Source organism: Varanus komodoensis, unplaced genomic scaffold (genome assembly GCF_004798865.1).
Source record: "Varanus komodoensis strain SLA01 unplaced genomic scaffold, ASM479886v1 scaffold52, whole genome shotgun sequence".
Taxonomy (NCBI): Eukaryota; Metazoa; Chordata; class Lepidosauria; order Squamata; family Varanidae; genus Varanus; species Varanus komodoensis.
In genome coordinates, this window is record NW_025336114.1 from 2,392,828 (window position 1) to 2,406,625 (window position 13,798).

The following is a 13,798-nucleotide window of genomic DNA, read 5'->3' on the forward strand; positions in this document are numbered from 1 at the left end:
TACAAATAAGAAGTCTTAAGGGTACAATACCCCAAAACAGCTCCTTGGGAACCAAGCATGCTCAGTAACAATGAAATGCTGACTGCTGGAGAAGGGGAAGGAAAACTGTGGGGGAATGGACTTTCTGGGAAAAGCCTGACTGACTGACTAGAAACTGGAGTATTCCACACTGCAGCACTTTGATTCCAATCCCACCTGTGCCTTTGTAATAACCACACCACAGAAACGTTATTTTCAAGAAACAGTGAAAAAGGAGCATTGTTTAATATAGTACATTCATACAATCCAAGCTTCATATGATCATGCTTTAATTGGAGGTCATGAAACCACCTTGGACTAAAAGCCACCTGATTTCCTCTGATGAGGCTATTCAGAAATAGCTTGCAGTACTGGCCTGTACAAACCAATTTTCAAGTAATCACTTCACAATAACAATTACTATACTGTATTGGGCCGTAATTTGGCATTTACCTAATAGATACATAATGTATAGAGCTCAAATGAAATCATACTTCAGCAATGAAATGGTTTAATTATATCTGCAGAGGTCATCCAATCTATTCAAAATGTTATAGCTGTAGATGGATAATATTCAATGCAATATAAAGAATTAGGCTGAAGGCTATGGAGAATCCATTTCCATGTTTATGTAAAAATAGAATCTATCATTTCAATAAACCTCAAACTAACAATGCAGATGGGGTACACATGAAATATATAACAGTGGTCATGTAAGTATTCAGCAAATGGAAGACTTTAGTATTACTTCCATGAGTAATATTGCTTGCATCACTCTCAAAATCTGATTGTTGATGTCACATTTTGAGGACTTGCCTACATTATCATTTCACCTTGCATTAATGTCAAGTTGAAAATGCATTCATGCATCAAGCTGGAAGAAGCCCACATGAAATAACTGGAACCTAGATTAGAGGTCTTCTCTTTGAAGATGAGCAATTTTTTGGCCAGTACAAAAACAGAATAAAAAGCAGTCTACAGACAGAAATACTTTATCACCCACCAAGCTGGCTGCCATGTTTGTCGTTATTGAACTACGTCAGTCATTTGTTCCCTCCCCTTACAGTCACTGCTTTGCTCCATTGTACAGGAATATATGTTCATGTTAAGATCTAGTTCATTGCTCTGAGCACTATGAGGCCCACTCCTACCAAGATCTTAGGTCAAGTTCAGTTCAGCTTGGTCAATTTTTCTGGAGAGGCAGGAAATGGAGTGGTACCATGCAGAATTCCCAGTGATAACAACTGTGCCTTTTTAACAGTCCAACAAGCAGCAGATTGCAAACTTTAAATATGGTTTCAGCTTCCTTTGGGCAGATTAAACCTTTTACATTTTATCTCTTCCCTTTAAAAGGCCTGGTCTGTTTCAGCAGCCCCAAGCAGTGATGATACAGAAGTGGCTAGAGCATGGTGGCAACTTCAATACTAGGGTCCTCAGATGATGGTAATGAATAATGGAACCATACAGATGGAAATAGCCTAGAAGGCCACTGGGTCCATTCCCCTGCTCAATTCAGGACTCAAGTCTTTGAACGTAAGAAAGTTGTCCCTGGAGACCTCCTGGAGAACTAGGTCCTAAGAAGGTTGAAATCTCATGACACCCTTCTGTAACCAAGCCTTCTTCCTGATCCATTAATTCAGAAACCTAGTCCTCTGAAGATAAGAAGACAAGTTCCTGGGCCATGAAAGCCACCCTGGGAGTAGAGGGTCAATATGATTTCACTGAAATTTTTTTCTGTGGCAGAAATGCACGTGCAACACTGTACATCATCATCATCATCATCATCATCATCATTATTACATTTCTATGCCGCCCCTTGCCGAAGCCTCGGGGCGGCTTACAACACAATAAAATCATCCCCTCCAACAGATACATACCAAGAAAAGAAGGATTATATAAAGAAGTGTTCTTCAAATTATGGAGAGAACCAACTCACATTCTTACCTTTTGGTCCAAGAACTGTCAGCGGTCACCTACTTCTCCTGACGGCTGCTGGTGTCCCTGTCCTAGGTACTGTATTAAGTGCCTTATGATATTATGAACATGCAGATAAATGTGCACTCCAAATGTACATGGCAGCCAACCTTAAATAACTATGATGGTCTGTAAATCACTACCAAAAATGCACAGTTCCAAGCACAATTCTCCAGTGGCCTGTGAAGTCAGTCTCTTCCACTTCTGTTTCCCTCTCATCTGTGGGAAAAAATGGCTGCTCCCATCAGTAAATGAGAGCATCTTTTCCCATACAATTATACAGGAACAAACAAGATGTAATGACCTAAAGCCACACTGTCAAGTATTTTCAACCTGCATGGCAGGCTCTGCACTTTCTAGCTACTCCTAGAAAGCTTGAAATGGTAGAAGGGGAGAAAACTAAATAAATAAATGGACCACCACATACATACATACATACATACATAATTTTAATCTGCTAAAATGTTTAACTCTTGATTAAACTGTGTTATTTTTCTAGCAAAGAACAAAAAATCTGCAAGGAAACCAGATTGAATGGTTTTAATGAACATATATAAAAATGGACATGCAGCAGATTAGATCTGCCCTGACCATCCCTACATTTAGACTAGCTGTTCAGATTTTATGACTGATCACATTGTTATTGTTGTTTTTTTTAAAAAAACCCTCAGATCAGCACAGTTGGAAACTAGATTGAATACGATGATGTTAAGGTTCACTGAAAGTGTTAACAAGGAACGTACCATTTGATCAGGAATTAAGTCCGATTCATGCCTCTCACAAGCTCAGGGCACAGACACTGAAGTCTGAGTGGGGCTGTGCCACTGGCATGAAGAAGGGGGATGTTCTCTGCCCCTTGGTGTTACTCCCACTAGGATATTTAGAAGAGGGTATATTACTTATAGGCCCAAAGGGGGCTCTTCCTCAGACATGGATGGCCAGCACATGGACACTGGGATGAAGCAAACCTGGGCATGAGATGCCAGGGATGGGACTGGCAAATCAGTTCTGCTTCTCAAGACTTCCGAGTCTTTTGCTTTCAGGAAAACTTGGGAGATGACATTCTGCTAAGTGATTTTTATTTCATTGTTTTGCACATAACATCACGGGAGAGCATTTTATTCACTGTCTGTGCATGGACACATGCAAGTCTCGTGCCAGTGAGTTCAGAGATGGTGTGGAACAGAGTCCACTATGGAAGAGCCTATCATGGCATTACTCTGGCCTGGAGCATACTCCGCAAAAAGCGATGGATCCCAACGTACAAAGCTATTGCTGCACTCTGAAATCAAAGAAATTCAGATCTGTAAATTCAAGTTTGGAGTCACAGGAATACTTATGTCCTGCTATGGAACCTCAAACTATCACAGGAAGAATATAGCAAAAATGTTGCACAAAAGAGCTACAAACAAAAGCATGATCACTGGATGTTAAAATTTCTAGGAAAATACCATTAACAGCAAAATAACTTATTTTTAGTGCAGAGCTGTTAGGAAAACACAATTATATGGTTCATTTATACTGAAAGATATAATCCAAACTGTAGTAAAAAATGATTTCGAGCTTTATTTGTAAGAAGATGAATACAAAAGGTAAATGGGGAGAAAAACTCATTCCATGCACATTAGCCCTCCCAGTGAGTTCACAATAAAATGCTACTGCTAGAATAACCTGAATATAGATTCAAAATGTTCTGTGCACACATTTTATGCAGATTAATACAGGAACGTAATAAAAGCACTGGTTGAATAGGCATGCCCTCTAGGTCCTACCATAGAAGAATCTTTAAAAGTGCATAGAGTTTGATAAAAATAAACAGTGCAAAAAGATGGCAGCATGGGTCAGAAGAATCTTCTACATCAATAACAGCTCCCTGAATGAGAAGAAAAAATATACACGCTCAGTTTTATAACCATGCCAAAGCCATGCCCTGTATATACCAGAAGCAAAAGGCTCTTCTGACCAGCCGCTCTTTTCAGAATGAAAAAGAAATGCTGATCTATGCTATTCCAGCTGAAATAAAAATTAAGTCTACCAGTAACAATACAAATGCTTTAGCTTTGTGTTACAACATAGGTGGCTTGCTCATGGTTTCTGAGGTTAAAAGCACCTAGCCTAAAAGCACCTAATAGAATTCTGAAGATCCCAGGTTTTGTTACATGTTAGTGTGCTTCCAGTCCCCTTCTCTGTGCAGCTATTAGAGGATCAGAGATAAAACAACAGGAAATGAGCAAATTTCATTGCTCCTCCATTCTCAAATCTTTCCTTAAAGATTATTTGGAGACCAACTCACATTTTTCAAGTTTGAGAGTAGCAAAATATGTAACTATTTCTACAACAAGGAATACAGGTTTTATATCTCACATACATCTAAAATACTCAGCTTGGACTTAGGTTTCCAGACCATTACATCGTTTCCATGGAGCACACAAAGTTAAACAAATTGCCCATCAGGTAAAAGAACACACTCCATACATGTTTCTAAATGCAATTCAGAAAATGGATGTGCAAAGTGTCTAATTTACTAAGCATACTTTTACCATCCTTTCTTATTCATTACAGTACAAACAACTAGTGTAAGTGTATCATCCTTTTAATGGAATTAATGAGAACATGCTATGGCAGCCATATTGTCTACATCATGTCCAAAATATCTCCATTATTCTAAAAGTAACTACAATAAAGATTCATCTCCACACATAAAGCCAGAACAACGTTTTCTATGAATGGATGGGTATCCATTATTTAGTTCTCAATCCCTGATTTAATAAAGCCTTTGGCAAAAGAAAGCTTCAAACACTTTCTATTATGCAGATGGAATGCGCACACCATCAAAGCTTATGCCGCAGGAAAGAGATGGCGCATCAAGTGATTCAAACAATTCTAGAATGTAAAGACTTTTGAATGACAAGTTTTTTATCTTATTGAGCAGTATTCAAAAGCAGATACCAAATGAGGCCCCACATCAAAAATTTAGCAAGTATATTTTCTTCCTCAACCAAAATTAGCAAAAGAAAGAATTGTCAGCTCAGGAGTCAGCTCAGGAAAGTAAAAAAAGAAAATATTTTATCTCCCTGCATGCCAATGCAATAAAATACAAGGGAGGAAAAGGCAAGTGTTTACTACTGCAATTTACCGTGCACGTAAAAGTCAAAAGAAAACAGAATGTTCCATAAAAATTTATTCATTACATTGACCCTCCTTTATACCGATAGGTCAAAACCAATTTCTGATGAGTTCTGTCAAAAAAACCCAAACATACAACTACAAATATTGATATGACTTAGCATCCACCTGAGCTCCAGTGACTCATGCACAATCCTACATACATCTACTCAAAAGTAAGTCCTATTAAGCTCAATGGGACCTGCTCCTACATAAGTGCTTACAACTGCAGCCTAAGTATTTTCTGACTATAGCAAAATGTTTATTAATCTTAAAAATGGAAAAAGGGAAAATACAGAATTAAACATTATCCAAATCATTAAAATAACAGAATTATTTAAAAGATTGTTTTAATATATGCCCTTTACTTCTGTACGTACACAAATGTACTAACATGCTAATCTGATTAAGAATATAAATGCTTAAGAGCTCCTTCATTGCTTTTTTCAGATACACACAAGGAGGTGGCAGCAGCAAATGTTGGGCAGGATTTGTATATTCAAGTAGTAAATATGGCTCATGTCATCCTTACCTGGTGGGATGGGTTGCCTGAGGGTTCAATAACCCTTGAATAACTGATGGCCAATTTTAAGGTTATTAGAATTAACCTTAAAGAGTTAAGGGTTTCCACAACATGACAAGCTACCCTTGCAGCTTGAATATTCAAAATGTCTACCTGCAAATGCATCAAATTAGAGCTGTCTGATGGTGTGAGCCTGCCCAGTCACATTAGCTTTCTTTTACCCAGGCTTCCAAATGACAAGCACTTACTTTCCTGTTACCACAACCTGCTGCAAGTAATCACATATTCAATAGCAGGAAGTGTGATAATTCAAAGGGAAGTATGTGGGATTACCATTATCAACAAGGGGGTCATAATGGGAACCAATGATGAACACTAGCAGAGCAGAGCAGAGTGGGCTAAATGGAACTGCCATAGAAGCCAATGCAGCCATGCACAACATGTTTTAAAATGGTATTGTAGTATGCCAAATCAGCCATACAAATGTGGAGACAATGTGGTGTAGAGGTTAGTGTACTGGGCAGGGATTAGGGAAATGCAGCTTCTAGGCCCCACTTAGCCATGAAACTCACTGGGTGACTTTCAGACAGTTGCTGATTTTCAGCCTAACCTACCTCACAGGGTTGTTGAGAGGATAAAATGGGATAAAACACCTTGCAAGTGTGGGATATAAATGGGGTGATCACAGTAATGGTTGAAGAGATAAAACACAGGAATTATAAGACGTGGAAAGCAGCAATCTACTATACACATGCACACAAAACAGCAAATTCACAGCTGAAGAAAATCCCTATGATCAATTGCAAGATGGGCAAACTGGGGCATCGTGCATCGCCAATCCACAGCAGCCTCACAAGACAGAACAGAGGAAATCCATCCACCTCTAATTGCTAGGCAGCTGATACAAACTAGCAGCATTAAATTAAAATTACCGTACCGAGCAATAGGAATTGTTTTAAACATAAAGGGAAAAAACATTCCTTACAGAAAGAAGACAGTTTTCAAGAAGACATGAGCACACTACCAGAGTGCCATTCCTCCACCCCAGTGTAGCATAATACACACTGTGCTGACAATGCACTTGACCAAGTTGGGCACCAAATGAAACAAGAGCGTCACTTCCAGTCCTACTCATTTTTACAAGTCCCACTAACACTGTGACACACTGCCATCAGGGCACATAAGCAGGCAGCAATAAAACATACCGGCACAGAAAGAAGCACAGGCAGCACACCATTCAGTGTGGGTAGAATTTCTGTATAATCATGCTCATTGGGAACTTTTAAAATGTAGCATTAAATTTAACTTACTCTACAATGAAGAACAAAAAAGTCAGTGTTAACAGTTGCAAAAACAGAGACTTTAAGCCTACTTTTACAAGTTTTCTCTAGAAATCAGAAAACAGCAGAGCACAAGCAGTAATATATTTACCACCATTCCCTGGCTATACATTCCTCAATTACACAAGAATCCTTCTATGTTGCTTTTCTTCAATGAGACCTTTGGCCAAGTAAGGAATTTAGAACTGGGCCTTCTGTTGTATAAACATTCGAAACTCACCATAAGTATCGTATGCATAATTTGGTTGCCAGAGACATGTGATTTGTGGGATTTTAAAAGACTATTTGAAGCTTCTGGGGTTTTTTCCACTTTCAAAGTGTGTTCATTTAAGAACATGTATAAAATACTACAAAAGGGATGGAAATTGAGCATCAGTTTTATCAGGTTTTGTTGAGTCTTAAAATATCAGATTTCAAGTGAGAAAAAACAAACTCTCTCAATATGTGCCATGCATCACGAGAGAGAGAGAGAGAGAGAGAGAGAGAGAGAGAGAGAGAGAGAGAGAGAGAGAGAGAGAGCGCACGCGCGCGCGCACGCACGCACGCAAGTGCGTAAGTATATGCATTGAACTGTAAGACTATGTTTTGGCTTTAATAGGCATAAAACAAAAAGCTTGCAGACATGGACAAATTCTCTGGGGGAAAAGATGGTTTTATCTTTTATAAAATAACACATGTTATTTTTTGTACACTGAGATCACCTCCACATAGGAAGCAAGTTGGACAAACTACATTAAGTCTGAATAAATGAGAGTATCTGTCCATTCAAAAGAAATAATCAAGAAATTTTGTCCTGCCTTTCAGTAGTGAGGTCTCCAAAGTGGCTTATAAAATAAAATATTAAACTTAACAGAATAAAGTATTTATTTATTTATTTATTTAGGAGGCTTCTGTGCCGCCCCATTCGCTGAAGCCTCGGGGCGGCTCACAACAATAAATAATCACAATATAAAAACAATATAATTTGAGTCGACCAAAAGAATAAAATAAAAAAATAATATTAACAATTAAAATAATGCTTAAATAAAAAGGTCTTTGCCTGGCACCGAATGATAATCAACAATTAAAAATCAAGTATGACTGATAATAAACAATTAAATGGAAACCAATGCATGAGCCTCAGAACAACAAAGCTGTTCAAATACCTCAGGGCAAGCAAAACTCTAGCTTGGCACCTAAATACTAATGGTGTTAGCACTTTCCCAAGTGTTCCTGGAAAGGCAGTTCTGCAGTCCTGTTACTCTCACAGAGATGGCCAACCCCTTGTAGCCCCCAGCTGCAGGTCCAAAGACAGGGGAACCAGATGAAGCAGCAAAATGTAATGTATCGCCAGTCATTAAATGTAATGCTTTGGCCTGAAATCAGGCAGACCTTCACATCTAGTTCTAGACCATAAGGTTTCTACAGGTCCAATCAATGTTATGAACAGAACAGAAACCAACCAGCAGTCAGTGCAGCTCTTTAAGCAACAGTGAATTATGGCCCAATCTACTATTTTGCTGCATGTTAAACAGGTGTGAAGCCTATTATAGCACTGGGTGCCAGTGCAAGAATCAATAAAGCAGGTTTGTTTTATTATTTGGTTTATTTGTTGAACAACCCGCATGGTAGTTTCCTGTGACAAATGTTCAGTGCTCAAAGGATATCACACAGGTCAGAAACTCCCACAGGAAACCTGTGGAGTAGGTAGGATTACTGACCTCATTTTACTAACTAGGTGTTGAGGCCAAAAAAATACTTGCTTGCCTAAGCTGGCTGGCAAATTCTGGGAGTAATTTCTGTACAAACACGCGTAGGGTTGCACCTCAGAGCAGCCTACTGAGTTTGTGGCTAAGTGCAATCTGAGCCATGCTTCCTGGTTCAGAACTCATACTTAGCCACCATACTGCATCAGCTCTCAAAGGGCTATTCCAAACAAACAACTGGATGGTATTCCAAAGCACAGCAAACAGAGTATAACTGAATATTTATGCAGACATTAGACAAGCCCTATTTGTAAACACCCCTATCTCTTTAAAATGAAAATGGTGATGTATAACAGGTACTTCAGTGGCTGTAAAGTGCAACTGTGGCTTGCTGCAGTGCACAAATGAGATGGGAAATCTCATGATAACAATATCATGTTCGGTAAGTGCACAAAACAATTACATTAACATTTCAGAATGCTTTGAGCTAAATAGTGTTTCCTCAGCAAGCTGGCTGACTGTATCAGAAGCAGCAATTGGCTGGGGGATGGCAAGTAGAGCTTTTGCAACGGCCTTCCCTTCAGGTCTTTACACACCCAGTGCCTGGCACTGCACACAAATGCTTCTTCCTGTAGAATTTCTCCACTGGCTGACAAAAGAACCCACGAAAAAGGAAAATAACTTCAATCACAGGGCTTGAAAATATATGTGGTGACTTTTTCATATTTGAGCTGCTGGGGGAGGGGGGAGAGGAAGGAAGAATGGGTGGACAGACAGAAGACAGGCAGACAGTGGTAGTCTCGACAATAACTAGGCCTTCAATATATCAGTCTCCTCCAAACTAGTGTTATCTTTAATTACAAAAAGCTGAAGCAGATGCTACTCATTCTATAATCTCAACTCACCAGCCACAAACACTCCCCAACTCATTTTCGCATTGAAACTCTTTATTTCTTTTATCACATTTACGTGGTGGAGCCAAGTGAATTCCTTAAAGATTTTCCTACTTAATTTTCACACACACACACACAAACACACACACACAGAGGAATGCACACAGAGAGAGATGGAGACAGAGAAAGTACTCCTAAAGTGTATCCCCTGTATTTCTTATGCTGTGACATTGGAAATAAAAATTATTAATAGTCCACTTTTTCAGTATTCAGCAAAATGGCAATGTTTATCATAGGTGGGGGTGAAATCCAAATATATCTTAATATATGCATATTTTAAAGCTGTGGTGGACAACCTGTGACCCATAGATTAATGTCATGAAGGTGAAGGAATCCAAAGGGTGAGAAGAAGCTGGAGAGGAAAAGGAAGGGACAGAAAGAATGATGAAAGTTGGAAGAAAAGCTCTCTGCAAGTGATCAGACCACTGACAAGAGAGAACTGTCTCTCCCCTAAAAGCCTCCTGGGGCAGAGGGAACAAAATATGAGGAAAGGGAAACAGAAGGAGAAATGAAAAAGATTTGGCCTATCCACTTTTAGCTCCCACCTGAGTTCCAAGCACTGTCATCATGTCCCAACAGACTATCCTTGAGGGAAGGTGGCCTTCAACAACAAAAGCTTCCCCACCTAGGTTGGTGAAGCATCTCCGTAAAAGATGGGACAACATTGAAGAAAGATGGATTCTGACAAAATAGTTCCAACGGCAACATACAATTTATGCACTGGGGGTTTGCTCCACATGTACAAGTACATTTAGCCCATTCTAGGTAAACAGCATTTGAAGGGAGTGGAAAATATATATGGCTTTTTATTTATTTAATGTTTTCTCTACTTTCCATTCTCATTTTTTAAGATCTTGGTAACAGTGACAACAGCAGCACCTGGTGGCAGTGGTCAGTATTTTGTATGTACGCCTCACCATCACCTTGTCCAGACTCTTATCAATCAGACATGAACTAATTTGCCCTATCAGACATGAACTGCCATTCTCACAGCCTCTCTCCTAGCAATGCAAGAAACAATAATTTATGAAAGGCTGCATGAGCATCCTTTTATTATCTAAAACTAGCAATTAACAACACAGCAATGCCAACTCATATGCAAGGTTGAAGTCCATCCTCTGAGTAATGTTTTCTTGATGGCCCACCTATGGTCAAAGTTTCTGGGATGAGAGCATCAAGCTGTGATTTTCCATTGGAATCCAAAGTTGTCACAGTTCTCCTGTATTTATCTCTTCCTTTTGATAGCTGCAAACTGCAGTGCTGTTTACTGCAAATTTTCAGATGAACAAATATTATATAGATTTTTGTCATATATTTTCCAATAAAAAACAAAAAGAACTTTCTAAGTCATTCCTTTTTCTCCAAATACTGGTGTTCCATATATACTTCTAAACATCCAATTTGCTTTGCGTGTTAGTAAATGATCCTTTGATCATGATTAAATATTATCATTTCCTCTTTCAAAGATTAAGATGATGCACTACATTTTGAAAATGATAGTTGCTTTAATAATAAAATGATAAATATTTGACACTGCTTCCATTTAGGGAACAAAATATCAAATGAGACTGCATATATTGGACAGTCATATTATGGATTTTAAATGTTTCTTGAAAGCATATGCACCTCTATCATGATGTTAAAAAGTCTGAACCAGCATTGCATGTTTTTAAATGTTTATAATTGATGATGGGGTTGAAGGCTTCTGCATTCAAATCCAAGTTATTTGTGAAAACTCAATATACCACAAAAACAATAATCTCTGAAACTCTGCCTCAACAACTTTCTTTACTTTTAGAAAACTGCAAGCATCCGAGAATAACTAGCATCAACATAATCGTGCTTCATTAGATTACCTAAAGTTTCAAGTGAATTCTTTGGTTAAAAAGTTAATTCTTGAATTGTTACAATGTTGCTATATTGTTGCCCTGAAGCCTAAAATTGTTGGTACTCACAGAGAAGTACTAACACTAATCACTGCCTTAGCCTCTTACTCTACTCTGTTGAAAGATTACTGCCTAAAGCATCACGCACTTTCAAATATCCTCTGCAAATTTTCTCTCTCTCATAAGTGCACACACACGAACACAACTACAAGAGTGCACTTTCTTGCATTAGCAAATAAGGCAAATCTAGGTTAGAGAGGTTTTCATGCTGTGCTGTAGATCTTATGAAATATACATAACCCACTTCTCTCCTTTGTATTTAACAGAACTGGGCTGTGGAGAAGGAAAGAATAGGGAAGAGGTTGGCAACTCAAGGAGAAGAACCTGCTGCAGCCTGTGTTGAGGGGAAAGCTAAAACAATAACGTATAAGCTATTAAGTTATAACCACGACATACAAAGCAAATTTCAGCCTGGCCAAGGTAGCATATGCAGCTCCCTCTGGGCAAAGAAAGCCCTAGATGTAATAAACCGAGAGGGTATACTCACCCTAAAGCATTTCTCCCCTAGCCTGTACATTTTCCAACAGGACCCATTGCCAGGCATGCAAGCAAAGCACTTCCAACGAGCAATCCCTCGAGCCCGTGCAATTCCACTCCTCCCCCACACGAGATGCACACTTCTGTGTTAAGATTTGGGTTTCCTCCATCTACATCATGGTGTTTACCAAAACTAAGAGGTCTAATCCGGGGTCTGAAGTGACGACGCAACGGAGAACCAACTGCCTCTCTCCCCCGCCACCCGCCTCGCATATCCCCCGTCCGTCCGTCCGTCCGTCCGTCCACCCTACCCCCACCCCCACTTGTGCTTCCAAGATGGGAAAGCGAATTGCTTCGCAGCTCCACCAAGCCGGCAGCCTGGGTGCTGTGAAGTAAAACAGTTTTGAAATTCCCTCCTGCAAGATGCAGCCACCCGCTCGCTCGCTGCCTCCCACACTTTGCACCCCAGAGAAAGAAGAGAAGTTTCAGGCTCATTGATGTTTTGTTTGGCGTTAAAGAGCGAGCTCCCCCCCGACCGCCCGTTTACGGCTGGCCATCAAGCAAGCAGGCAAACAAGCGGGCGATCTCGGCGCAGGACTTCGGGGCCACTTGCGCGGCTCCTCCCCGCCTCCCCGCAGTCGCGAGGAGCAGAGGCAGGCGCGGGGAGCGCAAAAGAGCCAACTCCTCGCCCTGCCCGGAGCCGGGAGCGCAGACCGGCCGTGACAAGTCCCGCGCGGCGCGGCGCGGCGCGGGGCGAGCGCGGCGCAGCGCGAGTGGCGCGGCGCTGCCAGCGCCGGCGCGACCTCCTCCAGCGCGGGGCAAAGGTGCGCCGCTCCCCGAGGGGAGCGCAGGAGCAGCGCGAGCGGGCGGGCGGGCGGGCGGGCCGGCCAGCGGCGGAGAAGACTTCCTGCAGCGCGGGACCGTCCTCAGTCCGCCGGCGCCCTCCGCCCTTGCCCGGCCGACTGCCCTGTCCCTCCCCGTTACCTTGTTGCAGTGGTAATAGTCCAGGGGGCCCAAACAAGTGGGGTCGGCCCCAGGCAAGGAACCAACGGCGGTGGGGGCGGAAGGGTAAAACCTAACGTCCATGCCGGGACTGCGCGCTGAAGCAGAGGACGAGGCGGCGGCAAGAGGAGGCTCCAGCGGGCATGGAACCGGCTCCTCCAGCAGCGGCGGCTCTGCCTCTGGCTCGGGGGCGGGCGAGAGGGAAGGGGAGGAGAGGCGGGGAGAGGGAGAAGAAGGGGAGGGCGCGCAGCCCAGAGCCGGCTCCTCTCGCACTCTATTGTTCCAGGCACCGAGGCGGGGGGTGGGGGAGGGGAGGGGAGGAGGGAGGGGGAGGGGAGAGCGCCTGGGACCTGCCTGGGCTGGGCTGGGCTGCAACAGCTTCTCGGGCGGGCGCTGGGACCGCCACAGACCGGGCGGGTGTCACCGATGCACACAAACAGACGCGCACACCCGTGCGCGCCTGGGAACTGCCCTGCCCCGTATGCAAACCCGCGCTGGGCGGGCAGGCAGAGGGCCTGGCACGTCCGGCCCCTCCGCAGGCAGAGGGCGAGCGCAGAGGGGGCGGCAGCCTGCCCCGTGTTTCGCTCGCCCCTTCGAGGGCGGAGGGGGCGGCTTCGGGCAGATCCCCCCCTTCTCGGGGCTGCTCCTCTCCCACTCGCCTTTCCCCGGTTAGAGACGCCGCTGGGAAGGTCTCCCACTCTAACCCGGAGAATTG

The 13,798-nt window shown here is 42.3% G+C and overlaps 1 protein-coding gene across 3 annotated transcripts in view; it reads right to left on the minus strand.

Annotated features, from left to right (window-relative positions):
* The window catches only part of TOX2 (TOX high mobility group box family member 2), a 250,921-nt gene extending 237,684 nt beyond the window's left edge, over window positions 1-13,237 (minus strand). For all 3 annotated transcript variants that reach the window (XM_044447516.1, XM_044447515.1, XM_044447514.1), the window contains exon 1: window positions 13,066-13,237. In XM_044447516.1, coding sequence (XP_044303451.1) covers window positions 13,066-13,167 — 102 coding nt within the window. In that variant the 5' untranslated portion in view covers window positions 13,168-13,237. The remainder of the gene's footprint in view (window positions 1-13,065) is intronic.
* Between the last annotated feature and the right edge of the window lie 561 nt (window positions 13,238-13,798).